The sequence below is a fragment of the Hordeum vulgare genome, chromosome 5H (genome assembly GCF_904849725.1).
Source record: "Hordeum vulgare subsp. vulgare chromosome 5H, MorexV3_pseudomolecules_assembly, whole genome shotgun sequence".
Classification (NCBI taxonomy): domain Eukaryota; kingdom Viridiplantae; phylum Streptophyta; class Magnoliopsida; order Poales; family Poaceae; genus Hordeum; species Hordeum vulgare.
Genome location: NC_058522.1, coordinates 459,962,349 through 459,984,199, shown reverse-complemented (window position 1 = coordinate 459,984,199; position 21,851 = coordinate 459,962,349). Strand labels below are relative to the sequence as shown.

General features: G+C 46.4%; 1 protein-coding gene across 1 annotated transcript; it reads left to right on the top strand.

Annotated features, from left to right (window-relative positions):
• Window positions 1–16,161: 16,161 nt before the first annotated feature.
• On the top strand, window positions 16,162–19,296 carry LOC123398938 (abscisic acid 8'-hydroxylase 3). Its single transcript, XM_045093381.1, has 7 exons — window positions 16,162–16,863; window positions 16,951–17,103; window positions 17,233–17,589; window positions 17,699–17,777; window positions 17,941–18,047; window positions 18,401–18,519; window positions 18,898–19,296. Exons 1-7 carry the CDS (start codon window positions 16,324–16,326, stop codon window positions 19,061–19,063), a joined length of 1,521 nt encoding a protein of 506 aa, XP_044949316.1. The 5' UTR covers window positions 16,162–16,323; the 3' UTR covers window positions 19,064–19,296.
• The last annotated feature ends 2,555 nt before the right edge of the window (window positions 19,297–21,851 follow it).

Sequence of the window (21,851 nt, the reverse complement as noted above, 5' to 3'; positions counted from 1 at the left end):
GTGGCCTCTGCCTTGGTTCTCACGTTCCGTGCTTATCTTTTGTTCCGGAAAAAGTCTTTTCGAAAGTTTTATTCCGTTTGGACACCGTTTAAAATCCTCCTCTGAAAAGGGTCAAAAACACGGAAAAAATAGGAACTGGCACTTGGCACTGAGTTAATAAGTTAGTCCCCAAAAATATATAAAAGGCATACAAAACATCCAAAGTTTGACAAGATAATAGCATGGAACCATCAAAAATTATAGATACGTTGGAGACGTATCACCTGCTTCCAAGGCTAAGAAGGCTATAGCTTTCAAAAGGACTACAAAGGACATTCCTGCAGCTGCCAAGAACAAAGGTCCTGCTTCTAGTACCTTTGCTGTAGAGGAAGAAGAAGAGAGTTCACCTATTCTCAGAAAGTTCAGGCCCAATCTGCCACTGTACAATGGTGCTCATCCAATAGTTGAAGATATGAAGAATAGGAAAGATGAAGGTTTGAGGAGATGGAGAGCTGCAGATCCATATGCCATAAGGAGAAGAATTGTTGTTGATCCAAGGTTCCACACCAGGGAACAACAAGACTTTTATGAGACTGTTCTATATGACAAAATTCCAATTGTTAGTGATATGAGGTATGTTGATTGGGCTTACATTAAATCCAATGAAAATTTATTTCCCCATGTGCAAGATAATTTCAAGTCTGTGGACATTGAAGATTTTGTTGGAAAAGGGATGACCCCATGGAATGATGAACTGATCATGCAATTCTAGTCAACTGTTCATTTCTATGGTGATGGCTCTATTGTGTGGATGACTGATGGTTACAAGTATGAGTCAACTATTGATGAGTGGGCCACTATCATTGGCACACCTAAGTAGAAAGAGAGTTATGTTGATGTATACTCTAAGCTGAAGATGATTCACAACTCCATGTGCAAAATGTACAAGCCAATCCCTTACAAGTTTTTGGCAACTCACAAGATGGGCTCATTATACTTCTTGCAAGTGGGGATACCTACGACCAATACCATTCTGAGACACACATTGATGCCTAAATTGGGTGATGAGAAAATGATTAGAGGACACTCCATCAACTTGTTGCACCATTTAGACACTAACGCTAGATTCAGAGTGATGGACTTGATAGTTGAGACTATCCAGAGGACTGCTGCTGACCAGAAAAGATCTTGTGGATATGCCCCATACATTTAGATGCTTATCAATGCCAAGCTAGGCAAGCATGCATATCTCCTTGATCGTCCCCATTTGCCCCTTCACCCAGAATTTGAAGACAATAAAGTGGTGATGGATGATAGTGATCCGAGCTCAGCTATAGCTAGAATGGTAGCACGGGCAGGAGAAGCTCCGGCTGCTAGAAATGTGCCACCACCAGTTCCACAACTCAGAGCTCAAAGTGAGAAAATGGCTTTTCTACTTAGCTCTATCCAAGGTATGGATAAGAACATCTGAGAGATTCTGCAAAATCATAAGAGTTTGGAGAGGATCGTGGAATCAAAGTTCCATGATTTGGATGTCAAAGTGACTGAGATATATGCTAGTGTTGATCAGCTCAAGAGTGAAGTTGAGGGTGTTAAAACACCCAGTTCTACTAGTGATGATGAAGAGTCGCCTCCTCGCACTACCACTCAGTTCAGCACCAAGCCTCGGTCAACAGATGTGCCAGTGTCAGAAGCAAGGTCAACTTCATCAGCTCTAGCATGTGCACCTTCAGCTTCAGACCCAGCTCAAGCACCTCCAGTATCCACTCCTCCAGTTCTAGGACATTCAACAGAAGCCTTCGTGAACGCTCTATTGTCACTCCGTCATCAGCTGCGCAGAGAGACGATTAGCTCTACACTTTTGAACTTTTTGGTAACTTGTTGCCAAAGGGGGAGAAATGTATAGATCACAGGGCTTCGTGAGAGAGAGTTTTTGACTTTATTTTCTCTCATTTGTTTTTTCCAAAACTTTGGTCTTTTGGATGACTTTATCGAGTTACATGTGTTTGATCATATGCTTTGCTTGGTTGATGCTATGTTATTATCTTTCAGCTATCAATGTAATGATCATTCACTTATCTTTCTGGTGTCATGTGCATTACTATTCATTCTTATTATGTATGCGCACCACCAAGTTGTATGTGACATGGAAGACTGACCCATGATCCTTATTGATTGTGCATTTGCATTCAAACATAAATTTTAAATAATTCCCAAATTTAGGGGAGCTCTTGCTTTTCACATACTTCTCAAAGTGTCGATGCTAATCATTGATTATATCTTTTGTCGAAGCTTTGATCTATATGTTGTCATCAATTACCAAAAAGGGGGAGATTGACAGCACAATTGCTCCATAGGGTGGTTTTTATAATTGATCACAACATATGCATCATTGGACTATATGTTTTTCCTAGTATATTTCAGAACAGTTCAAAAGATGCATTGGCTAAAGGCTTATGTGGAGATGCCCCTTGATGCAAGAAAGGAATAAGATTGGCACAAGCTTCAAGCTAGAAGACTCTTCATTTTATATTTGTGATAAATCACTTTTGAGTCCATAGGAAAGCCAGTACTATTAAAAGGGGGTGAGGTATTAAAATGAACTCATTGCTCAAGTGCTCAGAGATAGCCACCAAAAATACTCAGTCATTTTTCCCACATAACCACTCTTTACAAAGCCTCATACTCAAAATCGGTGCCACCAACTTTCTCATTTCGGCACTACCAATTTTCATCTCAGATAGAACCCTAGCCAAAGCAACCAAATCAGTGCAACCGAAACCATGTCGGTGCTAGAGAGTTTACGTGAACAACTTTATGTTGCCTCGGTACACAAAATCAGAATTTCTGAGTTTGAGTATCGGTGTCACCGAGTTGTGTCATCTGACCGTTAGCCACCTTTTTGGTGTCACTGAGTTGTGTATATCGGTTCCACCGAGTTCCTAAAGTTGCTGCCTTTAGTGCAAGTTGGTACCACTGAGTTCATGCCTTCGGTGTCACCGAGGTGGCCACTTTTGGTGTAATGATTGGATTTTGGGGACAACCTATATATACCACGCCACCTACCTCTCATTCATAGAGGAAGCACTTAGAACACACACTTCATTGCCAAATCCATTTTTCTGAGAGAGGGACACCTACCCATGTGTTGAGACAAAGACATTCGAACCCAATCATTTGAAACTTGATCTCTAGCCTCCCCAAGTTGCTTTCCACAAAATCAATATCTCCTATCCATGCCTATTCTATGAGAGAGTGATTTGTGTTGAGGAGACTGTCTTTAGAAGCACAAGAGGAAGGAGTTCATCGTTCTACTACATCTATTACCTTTTGGAGGGTGGTGCCTCCTACATTGGTTAGGTGTCTCTTGGGAGCCTCCTACTTTGTTTTGTGGAGTTCAACCAAGGTGTTTGTAAGGGTAAGGAGATTGTTGGAAATATGCCCTAGAGGCAATAATAAATTAGTTATTATTATATTTCTTTGTTCACGATAATCGTTTATTATCCATGCTATAATTGTATTGATTGGAAACACAGTGCATGTGTGGATACATAGACAAAACACTGTCCCTAGTAAGCCTCTAGTTGACTAGCTCGTTGATCAAAGATGGTCAAGGTTTCCTGACCATAGGCAAGTGTTGTCACTTGATAACGGGATCACATCATTAGGAGAATCATGTGATGGACTAGACCCAAACTAATAGACGTAGCATGTTGATCGTGTCATTTTTTGCTACTGTTTTCTGCGTGTCAAGTATTTGTTCCTATGACCATGAGATCATATAAGTCACTGACACTGGAGGAATGCTTTGTGTGTATCAAACGTCGCAACGTAACTGGGTGACTATAAAGATGCTCTACAGGTATCTCCGAAGGTGTTCGTTGAGTTAGTATGGATCGAGACTGGGATTTGTCACTCCGTGTGACGGAGAGGTATCTCGGGGCCCACTCGGTAATACAACATCACACACAAGCCTTGCAAGCAATGTGACTTAGTGTAAGTTGCGGGATCTTGTATTACGGAACGAGTAAAGAGACTTGCCAGTAACGAGATTGAAATAGGTATGCGGATACTAACGATCGAATCTCGGGCAAGTAACATACCGAAGGACAAAGGGAGTGACATACGGGATTATATGAATCCCTGGCACTGAGGTTCAAACGATAAGATCTTCGTAGAATATGTGGGATTTAATATGGGCATCCAGGTCCCGCTATTGGATATTGACCGAGGAGTTACTCGGGTCATGTCTACATAGTTCTCGAACCCGCAGGGTCTGCACACTTAAGGTTCGACGTTGTTTTATGCGTATTTGAGTTATATGGTTGGTTACCGAATGTTGTTCGGAATCCCGGATGAGATCACGGACGTCACGAGGGTTTCCGGAATGGTCCGGAAACGAAGATTGATATATAGGATGACCTCATTTGATTACCGGAAGGTTTTCGGAGTTACCGGGAATGTACCGGGAATGACGAATGGGTTCCGGGTGTTCACCGGGGGGGCAACCCACCCCGGGGAAGCCCATAGGCCTTGGGGGTGGTGCACCAGCCCTTGGTGGGCTGGTGGGACTGCCCAAGAAGGCCCTATGCGCCAAGGATAGAAAATCAAAGAGAAAAGAAAAAAAAGAGGTGGGAAAGGAGAGAAGGACTCCACTTTCCAATCCTAGTTGGACTAGGATTGGAGGAGGACTCCTCCTCCCTTGGTGGCGCAGCCCTTGGGGATCCTTGAGCCTCAAGGCAAGCCTCCCCTCCCTCCTCCTATATATATGGAGCAATTAGGGCTGATTTGAGACAACTTTTAAGGCAGCCCGACCACATACCTCCACGGTTTTACCTCTAGATCGCGTTTCTGCGGAGCTCGGGCGGAGCCCTGCTGAGATTAGATCACCACCAACCTCCGGAGCGCCGTCACGCTGCCGGAGAACTCATCTACCTCTCCGTCTCTCTTGCTGGATCAAGAAGGCCGAGATCATCGTCGAGCTGTACATGTGTTGAACGCGGAGGTGCCGTCCGTTCGATACTAGATTGTGGGACGATTCGCGGGGCGGATCAAGGGACGTGAGGACGTTCCACTACATCAACTGCGTTCACTAACGCTTCTGCTGTGCGATCTACAAGGGTACGTAGATCAGAAATCCCCTCTCGTAGATGGACATCACCATGATAGGTCTTCGTGCGCGAAGGAAAATTTTTGTTTCCCATGCGACGTTCCCCAACAGTGGCATCATGAGCTAGGTTCAAGCGTAGATGTCTTCTCGAGTAGAACACAAAAGTTTTTGTGGGCGGTGATGTGCGTTTTGCTGCCCTCCTTAGTGTTTTCTTATTTCTGTGGCATTGTTGGATCGAAGCGGCTCAGACCGACATTACTCGTACGCTTACGAGAGACTGGTTTCATCGCTACGAGTAACTCCGTTGCTCAAAGATGACTGGCGGGTGTTTCTCCAACTTTAGTTGAATCGGATTTGACCGAGGAGGTCCTTGGATGAGGTTAAATAGCAATTCATACATCTTCGTTGTGGTGTTTGCGTAAGTAAGATGCGATCCTACTAGATACCCATGGTCACCACGTAAACACATGCAACAACAATTAGAGGACGTCTAACTTGTTTTTGCAGGGTATGCTTGTGATGTGATATGGCCAACGATGTGATGTGATATATTGGATGTATGAGATGATCATGTTGTAATAGTTAATATCGACTTGCACGTCGATGGTACGGCAACCGGCAGGAGCCATAGGGTTGTCTTTAAACTAACATTTGTGCTTGCAGATGCGTTTACTATATTGCTAGGACGTAGCTTTAGTAGTAATAGCATGAGTAGCACGACAACCCTGATGGCGACACGTTGATGGAGATCATGGTGTGACGCCGGTGACAAGAAGATCGTGTCGGTGCTTTGGTGATGGAGATCAAGAAGCACATGATGATGGCCATATCATGTCACTTATGAATTGCATGTGATGTTAATCCTTTATGCACCTTATCTTGCTTAGAACGACGGTAGCATTGTGAGGTGATCTCTCACTAAAATTTCAAGACGAAATTGTGTTCTCCCCGACTGTGCACCGTTGCGACAGTTCTTCGTTTCGAGACACCACATGATGATCGGGTGTGATAGACTCAATGTTCACATACAACGGGTGCAAAACAGTTGCACACGCGGAACACTCGGGTTAAGCTTGACGAGCCTAGCATGTGCAGACATGGCCTCGGAACACATGAGACCGAAAGGTCGAGCATGAATCGTATAGTTGATATGATTAGCATAGAGATGCTTACCACTGAAACTATTCTCGACTCACGTGATGATCGGACTTGAGATTGTGGATTTGGATCATGTACCACTCAAATGACTAGAGAGATGTAGTTTTTGAGTGGGAGTTCTTAAGTAATATGATTAATTGAACTAATTGTCATGAACATAGTCTAATGGTCTTTGCGAATTACGATGTAGCTTGCGCTATAGCTCTACTATTTTTATATGTTCCTAGAGAAAATTTAGTTGAAAGTTGATAGTAGCAAACTTTGCAGAGGATTGTCCTCGTTGCTGCGCAGAAAGCTTATGTCCTTAATGCACCACTCGGTGTGCTGCACCTCGAGCGTCGTCTATGGATGCTGTGAACATCCGACATACACATTTCTGATGACTACACGATAGTTCAGTACAAAATACTTAAGGTTCGACGTTGTTTTATGCGTATTTGAGTTATATGGTTGGTTACCGAATGTTGTTCGGAATCCTGGATGAGATCACGGACGTCACGAGGGTTTCCGAAATGGTCCGGAAACGAAGATTGATATATAGGTTGACCTCATTTGATTACCGGAAGGTTTTCGGAGTTACCGGGAATGTACCGGGAATGACGAATGGGTTCCGGGTGTTCACCGGGGGGGGGGGGGGGGGCAACCCACCCCGGGGAAGCCCATAGGCCTTGGGGATGGTGCACCAGCCCTTGGTGGGCTGGTGGGACAGCCCAAGAAGGCCCTATGCGCCAAGGATAGAAAATCAAAGAGAAAAGAAAAAAAAGAGGTGGGAAAGGAGAGAAGGACTCCACTTTCCAATCCTAGTTGGACTAGGATTGGAGGAGGACTCCTCCTCCCTTGGTGGTGCAGCCCTTGGGGCTCCTTGAGCCTCAAGGCAAGCCTCCCCTCCCTCCTCCTATATATATGGAGCAATTAGGGCTGATTTGAGACAACTTTTAAGGCAGCCCGACCACATACCTCCACGGTTTTACCTTTAGATCGCGTTTCTGCGGAGCTCGGGCGGAGCCCTGCTGAGATTAGATCACCACCAACCTCCGGAGCGTCGTCACGCTACCGGAGAACTCATCTACCTCTCCGTCTCTCTTGCTGGATCAAGAAGGCCGAGATCATCGTCGAGCTGTACGTGTGCTGAACGCGAAGGTGCCGTCCGTTCGGCACTAGATCGTGGGACGGATCGCGGGGCGGATCGAGGGACGTGAGGACGTTCCACTACATCAACCGCGTTCACTAACGCTTCTGATGTGCGATCTACAAGGGTACGTAGATCGGAAATCCCCTCTCGTAGATGGACATCACCATGATAGGTCTTCGTGCGCGTAGGAAAATTTTTGTTTCCCATGTGACGTTCCCCAACAGAGATCGCCTACTTCATGAAGATCTACCGTGAGTAAGGCTAGTCCTTTGTGAGCTGAAGCCGTGGTGGAATAGACAAGGCCGCTTCTTTGTGGACCCCTTGTGGGTGCATCCCTCTGTGGACTCTCGCAGTCGTTACCCTCCGTGGCTTTAAGTCTCCACTAACATGGACGTACGATAGCGCCACCTATCAGAACCATGCCAAAAATCACCGTGTCAGTGTCATGCATTTGATCTCCCTACATTACTCCTTTACTTTACACTTGCATGTTTTACATTCCACTGCTATACTCTTAGAACTAGATGTGTAGGATGTAATTTACTTGCCATAATTGCTAAAACTTGCTCACAACTAAAATTGGGAAAAGGGTAAGTTTTTATCTTGTCAAGTAGTCTAATCACCCCCCCCCCCCTATAGACATACTTTCCATCCTACGTCCCCCTCCGATAGGGACCAGAACAGGGCACCAGATGGCACATGACAGAACAGAAACTTGCGGAGGTGGGAAAAGTGTTTTTGGTGGCTCTCGTAAAGTTTTGGGATATTTTAGAATTTATAGGTAAGGGAGGGACGTCTCGGGCCACACGAGGGGGGCAGCACACATGAGGACGCGGACACCATCCTCGATGCGCCCTATTGTGTGCTCCTTCCCTCGTGCAGTGTGTGGTATCCTCCCAAAGCTTCGAGGTCTTCTTTTGGTCCAAACAAAATCATAAAAAAGTTTTCATGGAAATTGGACTCTGTTTGGTACTGTAAACTTGAAAAGCCATAACCATGTAGAAAACAACAACTGGCACTGGGCACTTGGTTAATTGGTTAGTGCTCAAAAATAATATTAATTGGTATATAAACACCCTAAAAGCATCCTAGAATGATAATATTATAGCATAGAACAATCAAAAATTGTAGATACATTGAAGACGCATAAATATCCACTGAGGAGAAACAAGCCCAAAAGTGAAGATTTCAATATTACTAAAAGGGTTGGGCGCACTTTGTTGCGGCATTGGTGTTGTTGGGTTTTTATTAAAAACAATCCCCTATTTTCAAAACATAAGGAGCATTAATGTTTTTTGAAAACTTAAATCCCTTTAAGTCTAACCAAATTTGTATAGAAATATATCAATATCCATAATATTAGATCAGTATTATTGGATTCATTATGAAATGAATTTATATTTTATTTATTTACTATTATGGATGTAGGTTTTTGAGGCTCTAAACTTGGTCAAAGTTAAATAAAAATGAATTTTACAAAAAAACTAATACACATTATTTTTTGGAACTCGCGTAGTATTTGGTTTGGCTAGTGAGGGAGATGATGGACTATTTTTTATAATATGGTGTTTTGGTGGGCTTCTCGGTGGTGTGATTATGTGTTGTGTGCTAATCAACCTATACTTATGTGCAAAAATTTCTACGTGGGTGGTTTCATGTACTATATTGGTGATATAGTATCACATGTTGACACATATGTTTCCTAGATGATGAGAGGGTGTGAGAGATTGGTATACTTTTATAGGCTGGTTGCTCCTGATTATTTTGAAAAATTGTTGACCCGGTAAAAATCATGAACCAAATCTAGAATTTGAATGCTCGAATTGATTGGGAGAGCTTCAAAATTAGGGAGCATGGTGAATTGAAATAATTGAATTAGAGAGATCCTTAAAAATTGTTGACCAAGTCAAAATCAAGTGAGCCAATTTCATTTCCTTCAAAAATTATTGACCTGGGCAAAATCGGGTGACCCTATTCCAAATAGAAGACCTCAACTGATTACGAGGCCTTAAAATTAGGGAGTATATTATATTAATAATGACACCGAAAACTAAGGGAAGAATTTGAGGATGCTCAATGCTAATCTCATGTGATGGCGGACTAAAACTTATCAAGTTTATTTTCTCCTTCCGCCAACCTATTTCATGTGTTATCTTGTTATCCCTTGGGGTGTAGTGGATGAGATGAACAAGTATTTGAGGCACTGTTTGTGGAGGAAATTTGGATCTAAAGAAGCTGGATCAACTCTCATTGCTTGGAAAAGTGTTTGCAAGCCCAAAAGTCATGGGTTCTAGGAGTTTTCGACATTTTCAAACAAAACAAAGCTATGCTCCATCAAATATCCACAAGTTTTGTAACAAATAAAAACTTCCTTGGGCCAGTCTCATCTAGGAAACATATTATGTTGATGCCCCTCCCCATGGAAGACTTCAGGGATCTTTCTTGTGAAAATCACTAAAGTTCATCCCTATGTACAACGAAGTGGCACGGTGCAATGATGGCACATGATAATTAGTGTTATTTTGGGAGGATAGATAGAATAGTCCCCCCTTGGTTCAAAAAATCCTAGAGATTTGCATAGGAGACAACATCTATCTTGCAACAATGCTAGCTAATCAAAATATCACTAAGCAATTCCACAATCCACTTTCAAATCAAACCTTTCTGCAGCTTACTGATCTTAAGAAGACACTCATATGGACCAACTTATTCGCAATTGGTGATATTGGCCTAACAACGGGAAAACAAAAGGTATATGTTTCTAAGAAGATGTACAAGTGGGTCAATCAAGTGCTTGTTGCCTCTTTAATTTGCTTTGGAAGTGTGCAAACATAATCACATACAAATGTTTTTTTTGTATGATAGAGTTAACACCAAGGGTTTATTTAAAAGGAAACACTTTCACATGAGCAAATCTGATGTGTGTTGTGTAATGAGAACATATAGGAAAACATACGTCATCTTCTTTAGGGATGTACCTTTACACAGTCTTGCTGACATTCAATCTCTCCAAAAAGACACAAAGAATAACATTATTTGATGAAGCGTTGTTGCTACATCAGACTCTTCTCAAGCACATTGATTCACATATCATAATCATGGGATGCTAGAACATTTGAATGACGAGGAATGGAAAGGTTGTTAAAGATAAGGTGTCATTGCCTTGGACTCAAGCAAGATCTATTGTGAGTCATGCATAGGACAAAGGAAAAGAACGTTGATTGTCACAGTCGGCGGATTGCATCCCTCACTTGATCAGATTATACTTTTAAATATTGTATCTCATGTTAGAATTTTTTTGGAGTTGGATAGCTCCAAAATGTATTATGCTTGTAAATTCGCACATTTTTATATTTCAATGCAAAATACAGCATAGATCTATTGTTGTACAACTTTGGGTTCGAAAAAAATTGCTCCTACATAACTCCTTTTCGTTATATTTTCGGTCTTCACACTCTTTTTAATCAATATCTTGCGCGTCTTGCCCCCACGTCATCCCTGGAGGCAACTCGGGTGGCCATGTCGCCACTATCGCTTAGTCTTCATCCGCCTCCCCATCCCTCGCCGCCATCGATCGGAGTCACCGAGGCAAAGCCCTCGTAGTGGCTAGTAACGGCGGGAGCTCACTGCGCCTGCGTGCTCCTCCACCCATACTTGTCTCTCCACCGCCCATGCCTGGACTGCATCACCGGCGGTCGATCCCGTCCGCCTTCCGCTTATGTCGTTGCCTAATCCTACCGTGTGGCCATGGCTACCCTTGGCAGCGTGCGAGCTCCGTGGTGGTTGTCACTCACGTGCACACGATCCCCATGATCCCTTCGATGTAGGAGTCATAAATCGGCGGCTTTCGGTCTCTTGTGTTCATGTCCATGGCTTTCCCGAGTCCAACGGCTAGGCCCGGTCGATGATCATGCGGGATCAGCCGTAGTTACATGCTAGTGCTCACGGGAGGTTGCTCTAGTGCATGTCACTTGGTGTTGTGTGTTGGTCGTCGGGCACTTTGGTGGAGGTGGGCCATGGGCTCTGGGTGTTGTGGCCATGCGAGTTACGACGCTCTGGTTCTTAGTGAGAAGAGAGATCTACCTTTCATGCTCCTGATACATACGACAAGGCTGGTCCCTAGGCCGATGGGTCTGGACACGACTTCTCTGGTGAGCTGGTAGTCAGTGGTGAGCTGATCCGTCGTTGGTGTTGGTCCACTCAGTGACCACTCCGACCTGCGATGACGGCTATAGTTTGTCGATCGAGAATTTGATCATTGTTACAGTTTGTCAATCGAGAATTTGATCGCTCCGTTTTTTCTCTCGCTTAGGCATAACTTTGACTTGAAATGATTTTGCTATTTGTCGATGGATTTTTGTGTGTGTGTATGCATTGATGTTGGTTTTGAGCATTCTATCTATGTTGAGACTAGATACGTGCTCCACCTTGATACTTTATTGTAAGTAAATGAAATCCATCCTTATAAATAAATAGCAAAGCTCGCCTTTTCCAATGTGATGCCTATGAAAACGCTAAGAGCATGTGCAACTGTATTCTTCCAATTCTTTTCAAACGTTTAGTGAAATAGAAAAAAAAAAGTGATCCAACCGAATCTCTGGTATCATCCCTACACGTTTGGACTGTTCGTGAACTCTCATATCCATCTCAAATATAAAGAGAATATGAAATCACGAGCGCAACCAAACGCATCCGGTCAGTCCGTTACGCAGGACACGGCCCCATCTGAGATCACCTTTTCTCTTTCTTTCTTTACTTATTTTCTTTATCTCCCTTCATCTCTATCAATTATGTCCAAGTGAACGAAAATATAAAAAGAAACAAATTATGGCTGCATGAACGGAAAAACAAGGGCTCAAAACACACACACTTGGTCATTGATTGGACTCGTTCATGAACGTTTGAAGGGTCCAGTTCAAGGTATGTGGTTAAAGATGCTGTATGGAACGAAAGGGCAATGCAACTCACAACGGCCTGGGAACAAAAACACACCGCGATGACGCCGCCCATTGTCCGCACTTCGATTGACCTCTGATAGCAGACGTGCGTCCTCTGTTTTTACGTTCCGAAGTGCCGTTGAGCTGGTCCGCGCCTCCCTGCCTTCCCTCCCCTTCCCTTGGACTGTCCGCGAGTAAGCAGATCTGGCACAACACCGCGAGCACCCGCCAGCGCACCCACCCGCCCACCCGCATCCCGCTCTCGATAGCTCGCACAAACCGCCTTTCGATCCACCGACCCAAAGACGAGAAAGGGGGCAAACAACTTTCGTCGGTGCGCTGGCGCAGCCCACCACGAACCGCGACGTGGGAGGATTAGGAATGCCGTGCGCGCGCGGCGTCCAGCCAACTTGCACGGCGCGCCCACCGTCAGGCCTGGCGACGGCTGCATTCCGCTACGGCTGCCCGTGCTCTACGAGGTGGCGTCGGCGGTGCCGGCGGCCGGAGGCAACCGTGCAACGGCACGGCCGAGGAGGGCTGTCTCGAAGCCGCCCGGCGACGCGTGTGACCCCGGCCGTCCGAGCTGGCGGCGACGGCGACGGGAACCAGATCCCTGGGTGGGTTGGACCCCGCCCTCCCCGCCGGGGAAGGCAACACCTGGCGCGCCCGATCTCCCGTAGATACGATGGGGACGAGCCCATGACGGACTGTGGCTGACGTGGGGGAGGCCGGGTGATTGTGCTCCGAGTTGTGCGGCTGTTGCACCCAGCTGGCTGCCGCCCGGGGGGTCCGGGCGGGGCGGCACCGAGGCCCTGCGTACGACCAGGGCCAGGGCCACATGTGCCCCTATCATGGGCGTCGTCTGTTTTGAGCCTTATGATTTTCCGGCGAAAGAGCTCCGTGATCTGTTCCAAAAAGATGGAGATTCGTGACTAGATGATTACATGCACACGTGCTGGTTCTACTCTCTAGCTGTGTGCTCAATGCAGTATACCGTTTTTCCTTTTTCTCGCGCATGCTAATGCTTTTTTTTATGATAATAATACGTGTCTCATTTATATTATAAAGATCAAAATACATGTTACGTAAAGATCGACGTGATAAAACTGAAAAGATAGTAGAACATTTTTGAGATTGATACCAACATCTGTCACCTGCCTTCGGCACCACTACATCAAGAATTGAAGAAAAGAATGACGAATCACCTCCTCACACAAGCTCGACACAGTTTCATCATTGATATGCAGCTTTGCGGACCTCCCAGAAGACTCACCAAAAGTGAAACCCTTACCGTTGAATGAGTGAGACTAGGGCAACACCCCGGACACGCCATCGTACTCCAGATCTGGCACTCCACTACGACTAAGACGCCAAAGTAGGAAACCATACATGCCATTCACGAACCACAAACCCAGCATACATTCCGTCTTCCATATGTCGTCGATGCAGACCACAATCTGCATCCGTTCCTGGACCACCTCCCAAGCACAGTGCGACGCTGGAACAAACGCCATTGCAGCGATAGAGCCCGAGGACACACGTCCACCACGGGGTTGCCGCCGCCGCCACGCCATCCTTGCTTGAACAGACTGATTTCCAAATCCATCCTCAACCATAGGACCGATGGTCTCATCTGGGAAAAGATCCAAAGAATTTTTATTCAGCGTCCCCATAGTCACCACTGAAGCCAAGACGATGAACATCTTAAAAACTAGACTACGAAAAGTAAAAAACGATCCACACATATGGATCCCACGAGCCCCCTCACAACCGACGACGACCAAGATCGTCGGCAGAGAAGAGCCGTCGAAAAGATGGCGCTGGAAGTTGGCCTCTCCTCGCAGCGGCTAGGGTTTCAGCCGTGAGGGACGAGGAAAACGATCTGTTACGACTAAGGCCGCATGCTGGTGTCTTTTGCTCGTCAATTTTATCAAGGTAGTACAAGTTATATGTCCTAAAAAGTACAGTAAACATTTAGAATACTTATTTAATTGTATGAATTTTTGGACATATAACTTGTATTTCATTGGTTGAATTGACAATGTAAAAATACGTGCACATCATATAAATCGGTACACGGGGAGTACAAGCTACGTTTTTGTTATAGATTTGCATTACAGTGCACTTTATATTTGCCTATTCACCAATTGGACTACATAAATCTCGTAACAGAGGATAATGTGCTCGGTAACTCATGAAAGGACAAATCACATAATGCTTAATTTGCACTCCTCCGTAAATTGGAATGCTTTGCACTCCAATTTAGCAAATATATCTACTCGCTCCGATCTAAAAATATTTAGAACAAAGTTGTGCTAACTCAACAATAATTAATACGGACCGAAGAAAATATTTCATTTTCAGTAATACTAATAGTACAAGCTAATACGGTTGTTTGATTTGATCTGTCCAAGATACTTTTAGCTACTGACCACAACTCAAGTTTGGTAAAATTACCACTTAATTTTACGTCAACTAATTAATACCCACATACTTGCCTCTTCGTTGTATGCTTATGGTTCAAGATTCACCCTATGCTTAGTGTTCAGTCTATTTTTCTCTTGGTGGTTTATGAGAGAGAGAGATATTTCAAGAGGGTCAATTTGATTTATATGTCAAATTTTACATTTGTTGGTATACTTCTCATGGACTATGTGCATTACCACATGGGACATGTGGTTAGCAAACTAAAAATTCACATGGACTATGTGCATTGCATGTGTACACTTGCTCCGAAGAATATGTTCTTAAGATGCTTGAGACAACCTTTTGATGTTCTACTTGCACAACTCCTATTCCTTGTTCCCAAGCTACCGTATTTGTATATGGATGACATGGAGCTTTGCGGTTATTGAACTGCGTTATGATGTGCTTATGGGAATACATGATGTACAGTTTTTCCTAAAAAGGTAGATAAATACTAAAATAGGAAAAAACAGGTTGGAAAAACACGGGCAGAATAGATAACATCTGTCTACAGTACATTCCAATTTCAAATAAAAATCACATGCAATGGAATTTTTACTAACACGGTGCAATGCAGATGCTTATATAAACGTACATACACTCATTCATATAAATGCACGCATTCATGGATTGAAGAAGCCACCACAAACGTCTCATGGTCGACGAGGAATCTCTCCTCGCACTGAGCGAACATTGTCGAAAAGTCTGAATTATATTAAAAAAAATGAGCATCAATGGCAAGTCTAAGATTTCAACCTTGATGGGTTGGTTCCATCACAAGGAACTAACCTTCTGAGCTACTTTCAATTCCCTATGCAATGGAGAATTTTCTCCTTCTGTATGTGAAGAAGTGCAAGATTGAAAAACACAAATTTCATGTGAAATTTCTACTCCCTACTTACATGTTTAGTCACCGTATACTCATCCTTTACATGTTAATCTTTTTAAAGATCGAAGGCACTTCGACACATGTTAAAGTGATGAGTCAAATGATGTGCGTGCGTGTCCCATGCTCACATTTTGATAGTAGTTGTTCCCTGATTACTCGTGTTTGCTAAAGTGCGAGCTTGGTCTAAAGGTCGCCGTTGGCTTGGGTAACATGTAGGTTTTTAAGCATGAACGGAGTGGAGGCAACCTGTTTTTCCTTTGCCGGTGCTGAACTTGCAATGCAACTTGACTTTGGGTTTCACCACATGAAAGCCGTGGTTCCCTTCTTGCGCTCGATATAATTTCGGCGATAATAAGAAGAAAACTTGTCCTCTTCACTTTGACATTTCACACCAAGAGTTGCCAGCCCAGCAGCCCAAGAGCCTCCAAATTGGCCTCTCGCTTTCCGGCCCCATCTATAAATACCGCGGCGAGGCCTTCCCACCCCCTCCACCATTCGAAAGATCCACCGAAGATTTTTCTCCTCACTCTCCTCGACCTCTCGATCTCCTCTGCCAGCAGCGCAGATTTGTAGACACAACACAAGCACACAGCAGCAAGCTCGGAGCACCTCGCTGGTCTGAGTGATCCTTCTCAAGGATCATTTGGATTGGATGGCCTTCTTCCTCCTCCTGTGCATCCTCGTCTCTGTGGCCATCGTGTCCTACGCCCACCACGCAATCCGGCGGAGGCGCCAGGGCTGCGCTCATGGCCGTCATGAGCAGGCCGCCCTCAAGCTGCCCCCCGGCTCCATGGGCCTGCCTTACGTCGGCGAGACCCTGCAGCTCTACTCCCAGGACCCCAGCGTCTTCCTCTCCTCCAAGCAGAAGCGGTACGGCGAGATCTTCAAGACGCACCTCCTGGGGTGCCCGTGCGTGATGCTGGCGAGCCCGGAGGCGGCGCGCTTCGTGCTGGTGTCGCGGGCCCACCTCTTCAAGCCGACGTACCCGCGGAGCAAGGAGCGCCTCATCGGCCCGTCGGCGCTCTTCTTCCACCAGGGCGACTACCACCTCCGCCTCCGCCGGCTCGTCCAGGGCCCGCTCGGCCCCGAGGCCCTGCGCAAGCTCGTGCCGGACATCGAGGCCGCCGTTCGCTCCACGCTCGCCGCCTGGGCGGACGGCGACGTCGCCAGCACTTTCCACGCCATGAAGAGGGTAAGCTATAGCAGCTAGCTGCGCTGCGCGCGTGTAGTTGTTGTCTTGGAGTGTTGGATGTTAATCGGTGCCTGCTTTTTTCGTCAGCTCTCGTTCGACGTCGGCATCGTGACGATCTTCGGCGGGCGGCTGGACGAGCGGCGGAAGGAGGAGCTCAGGCGGAACTACGCCGTCGTGGAGAAAGGCTACAACTCCTTCCCCAACAGCTTCCCCGGGACGCTATACTACAAGGCGATCCAGGTAAGCAACCGATGAAAACCGTGCGCCTTCGTCACGTTCGTCGTGTATAGTATTAGTAGCACGTCTTTATATCGGCGGCAACAATATGACATAAATGCCGTTGTGACGCAAACCGCATGCTGCATGCAGGCGAGGCGGCGGCTGAACGGCGTGCTGAGCGACGTCGTGCACGAGCGTAGGGAGCGGGGCGAGCACGGCGACGACCTCCTCGGCTGCCTCATGCGGTCGCGGGCCGGCGGCGACGACGCCGACGACGAGGGCGCGCTGCTGACGGACGAGCAGGTCGCCGACAACGTCATCGGCGTGCTGTTCGCGGCGCAGGACACGACGGCCAGCGTGCTCACCTGGATCGTCAAGTACCTCCACGACCGCCCGAAGCTGCTCGAGGCCGTCAGGGCGGAGCACGCGGCGATCCACGAGGCCAACGACGGCGGGAGGCGGCCGCTGACATGGGCGCAGACGAGGAGCATGACGCTGACGCACAGGGTGCGTGCCATATACTACCAGTACTTACTTCAAAGCTTACAGTTACATGTTTTCTTGTGCCGTGTGTGGTTGCTGATGTTGCCCGTCGTACGTGCGTACGCACGCGCAGGTGATTTTGGAGAGCCTAAGGATGGCCAGCATCATCTCCTTCACGTTCAGGGAGGCCGTGGCCGACGTGGAGTACAAAGGTACGTACGCCTAGGCAAGATCACGTGCACGTACATCAGCTAGCCTGCAGGGTCGACGTGGCGCTGCGTAGACGTGGCGTTACCGTGCATGGGACTTAATTCCGGACGGTGCGGCGATGATGAGGATGATGCGACCTGACGTGAAATTTTGCCTGGCGTGCAGGGTTTCTTATCCCCAAGGGGTGGAAGGTGATGCCGCTCTTCAGGAACATCCATCACAGCCCGGACTACTTCCAGGATCCACACAAGTTCGACCCTTCGCGATTCAAGGTACGTACGCGTCTCCCTCGCCGGAGTGCAATGCAATCGTGATGTGGATGCGTGCGCCTGGCCGAACTGAAAATCGTGGCCTTCAAAAAAGGAGCAACTGAAAAATTGTTCCTTTCGATGCAATAAATTGTGCGCCCTTCATCGGTCAATACCGTCCACTCATGAGTACGGGCAGCGATAACCTGCTGAATACGGTGCCAAACACTCTTACTAGTTGAACACGATTAAATCATGATGCATGCATGCATGCATGCCTGCCCTATCTAGAATACTTGAGCCCGGCTTTGTTTCCCAGATTAGTAAAACGGCCAGCTTTTTACGGGATCTCATCTCGTTTTCTTCTGGTTGTGCAGGTGGCGCCGCGGCCGAACACCTTCACGCCGTTCGGGAGCGGGGTGCACGCGTGCCCGGGGAACGAGCTGGCCAAGCTCGAGATGCTGGTGCTCATCCACCACCTGGTCACCGGCTACAGGTGCGTGCCGGGCTCCCTCTCCACACAGATCCTCGCCGTATCCCCGTCTTTGGCCGTGGGGACAGGGAACGTCCCATGGCTATGGCTGGTGCAGTGGCGCCAATTCGCTGGGCCACCCTCCCAGTTCCACGGCACGCATGCTCCAACCATGCACCCATCGTGTCGTACGTGCTCATGGGTGGTCCTCTGGAATTGGCTGCTGCCCGCCCTGCCTCGCACGTAGAGTAGAGGCGCCTGCATATGAGCTGTGCTACCGCTGATCACTCGATCGCTGCCATGGAGACAGCTGTGGAGCTGTACTACGTGTGCTAGATTTAGGTGGGGATCGATGGGGGTGATGATTGACGACGTGTGTTGTTGGTGCTTTGGTTTTTGCAGGTGGGAGGTTGTTGGATCGAGCGACGACGTCGAGTACAGCCCATTCCCCGTTCCCCGCCATGGCCTGCTCGCCAGGGTACGGCGAGATGACGGCGTCTGCGCGGGTAGGAAGGGGTGCCCGACTGATGAAGATGACAACTACGACGACGACGAAGTGATAGTGTGACGATTAGTAGACGTAGATAGCTAGAGGACTCCTTTCGTCCTCTCTTTTTTGTTGTTTTTGTTGTTGTTGTTGCAACTCTTCTCTAGTAAATTATTAGAGAAGAAACAACAACACTTTTACGACTTTTTAGGATGATGATGATGATGTACCATAGTGCTTATGTGTCAGTGATTACTGTCATTGATATGCAGATAAAATGACACTTATTTTTTAAGAATATATTGCATTCACTATAAAAAAAAAAGCCGAGTGTTCGAAACACTAGGCTAATGCCGCTTTGCACTCAACTTATATACAAACCGAGTGCTTTCCCCGGCTTAGAGAACACGACTTACTAAGGACCGACTTATTAGAGATAAGCCGAGAGCAACTGTGAAAACACTCGGCTTATAGATAAGCAGAGTACATCCACATAGGTCGAGGGCCAACGAGACACACAGTTTACATATGACGGCAACATGACATTAACGGAAATCCTCGGGAGCTGGCACGTCGGCATTACATCGCTTGTGTATGGTGTGGTAAAAGTTTGGGTGCATTTCAAATAGGCCTCACCCGAGGCCGCTTGTAAACTGCACCATCTTCGAGGCGTCAAAACCGGCGGATCTCGGGTAGGGGGTCCTAACTGTGGACCTTGAATCGATGTGTAACAAGGGGACACGGGAGACGATGTTTACCCAGGCTCGGGCCCTTTTGATGGAGGTAAAACCATATGTCATGCTCTTGTTTATATTGATGATGGAGTATCGAGTACAGTGTTGATCTACCTCGAGATCATATGTTATGGTCTAATCCCTAATGATATAGACGTTACGTCCAATGAATCTCCATCAACTAGCCTAGCCTCGGCTTATATAACACACCGGAGGCCTTGGATAACAAGAGACCTAGTCGGCTACGTTGGTGTAGAGAAGTCCTTGTCTTGATCGTCAAGTCTTATGAAATCTTTCTCGTATATGTCATCGGCTGCCCAAAGTAGCTCAGGAGTACGACCCATAAAGATAGGACAGTGGCCCGAGGACCCCTTAGTCCATGACTCCCTCAGTAGCCCCCGAAATGGCCGCCAATGTCGTAGTCTTGGTCATCAACAGCTTCACGCGTACAAAGTCTTCGGCTTGCGGGGCGAGTTCTTCTCCCCATTTATGTTCGGCCAACACCAGTTTGATCACCAATGACTTCCCGATTTCCGAGCCCAGGTCTTGAAGTTGGGGACGCTCTTCGTTTCTTCCGAACTGTTCTTCGTCTTCGGTCACCGGTCTTGAAAACGGGTTCAACAAATATTCCCATCTTTGATCTTGAGGATCGCCGAGCTGAATCCAAAGAGTTCACACGTTGGGCATCCACGAGCCCCTTTAAGTTATCGGCCTTTATTAATGCCTTGTATTTTTTTCACGCCACACCCCGGGTTTGAAATGTTTCCCGTGGGCGGAGTCCTCTTGCGTCCGAGCTCCAATGCCAAACTGCATCCGAGATGTCCTCTTGTGTTCGAACTCCAACACTAGACTGCATTCGAGGTGTCTTCTTGCGTCCGAGCTCCAATGCTGGTCGGCACCCGAGGTGTAATAGATTACCTCAGTTTGTGGAAATCTGAAGGAATTCATCCGAGCTTAAATGCCGAAATATTCTTTTATGGAGCCAACCATTCGCATCCGAACTATATGCCGGACTACTTCCGAGGTGGTGCACCACCTCGGTCTCGGGCTATTTTTTGCGATTTTTTTTCCAATTGGTGTAATTTATTTACTATCGAGATGTGTAGACAGTAGCCCTCAAGGTGTGTGTCGGTCTAAAACCCGAGATGCACCTGAAGCATAAAAATAAAACCGCTGATCACAGTAGCCCCCGAGACTCGGGTCGATTCGCGAAATCGGCCTCAGGATCAATTCCTTACTTGACAGCATGCTTTAGGAATTAAAACACGACGTGCAGTAGCCCGCGAGACTCAGGTTGGGTGTGGCCGACCGACCTGAGGATCAAATATTCTTGGAAACGTTATTGCACTTGTTGTCTGCGTATTAACAACGCGAGGTGTTGATCGGCAAGAAAGATGCCGAATAGTGGGTCGAAAACTATTTTTCGGTTGGTCTAATTTATTCTCTAACGAGCTATATAACCAGTAGCCCACGAGACTTGGGTTGGGCAACATGGCCAACCCTAGAATCGTATCTTCTCGGGAACTATTTTATCCATTAAGTGTGTTTTGACAACACCGAGGTGGTGCTCGGCAGGGAAGATGTCAAAATGTAGGTTAAAAAAATTCTCCGAGAAGAATTACCACGCATAACACCTCAAACAAAAGGATGCCCCGCCTCCTGAAAGAAAAATCATATAAAGAAGTTAAAGGTGCCATAAGCTAGACAATACCAAAAAACTTTAGCAAAGACATTACGTCGCGAACTAAATCAAGTTTCTTTCAAGTGTGATGTTGCCTCCAAGACTCCGGTTGGGTGCGGCCGACCGACCTGAGGATCAAATCTCCTCGAAAACCGTATTGCACTTTGAATTTGCAGCATTGAATAAGCAATGCAGTAGCCTCAAGCCTTAATTTGGACACAGGTGGTCGAATTAAGGATCGATATTTATTTGACACAAACTTTGTTACGCTTGACACAATTTAAGTGTAATGACTCTATGTATGCAAGTAATTTAAATAATTAATGGTCGAATCCTCATTGTATAACACTTTTTTGACCGGCATCAGCTTTAACCTCCTCGGCTAGTAGTTGAGGAGTGTTTGTCCTACTTTATAAAGCCTTTATAAGGGCAAAGATTTATGTAAAACAAGGAA

What these genes read in the sequence shown, in the direction of transcription:
- LOC123398938 (XM_045093381.1), top strand. Translation starts at nt 16,324, where the DNA reads ATGGCCTTCTTCCTCCTCCTGTGCATCCTCGTCTCTGTGGCCATCGTG. An exon ending in GGCCGACGTGGAGTACAAAG is followed by an intron (nt 17,778 to 17,940) that starts GTACGTACGCCT and finishes CCTGGCGTGCAG; the next exon opens with GGTTTCTTATCCCCAAGGGG. An exon ending in TCGACCCTTCGCGATTCAAG is followed by an intron (nt 18,048 to 18,400) that starts GTACGTACGCGT and finishes CTGGTTGTGCAG; the next exon opens with GTGGCGCCGCGGCCGAACAC.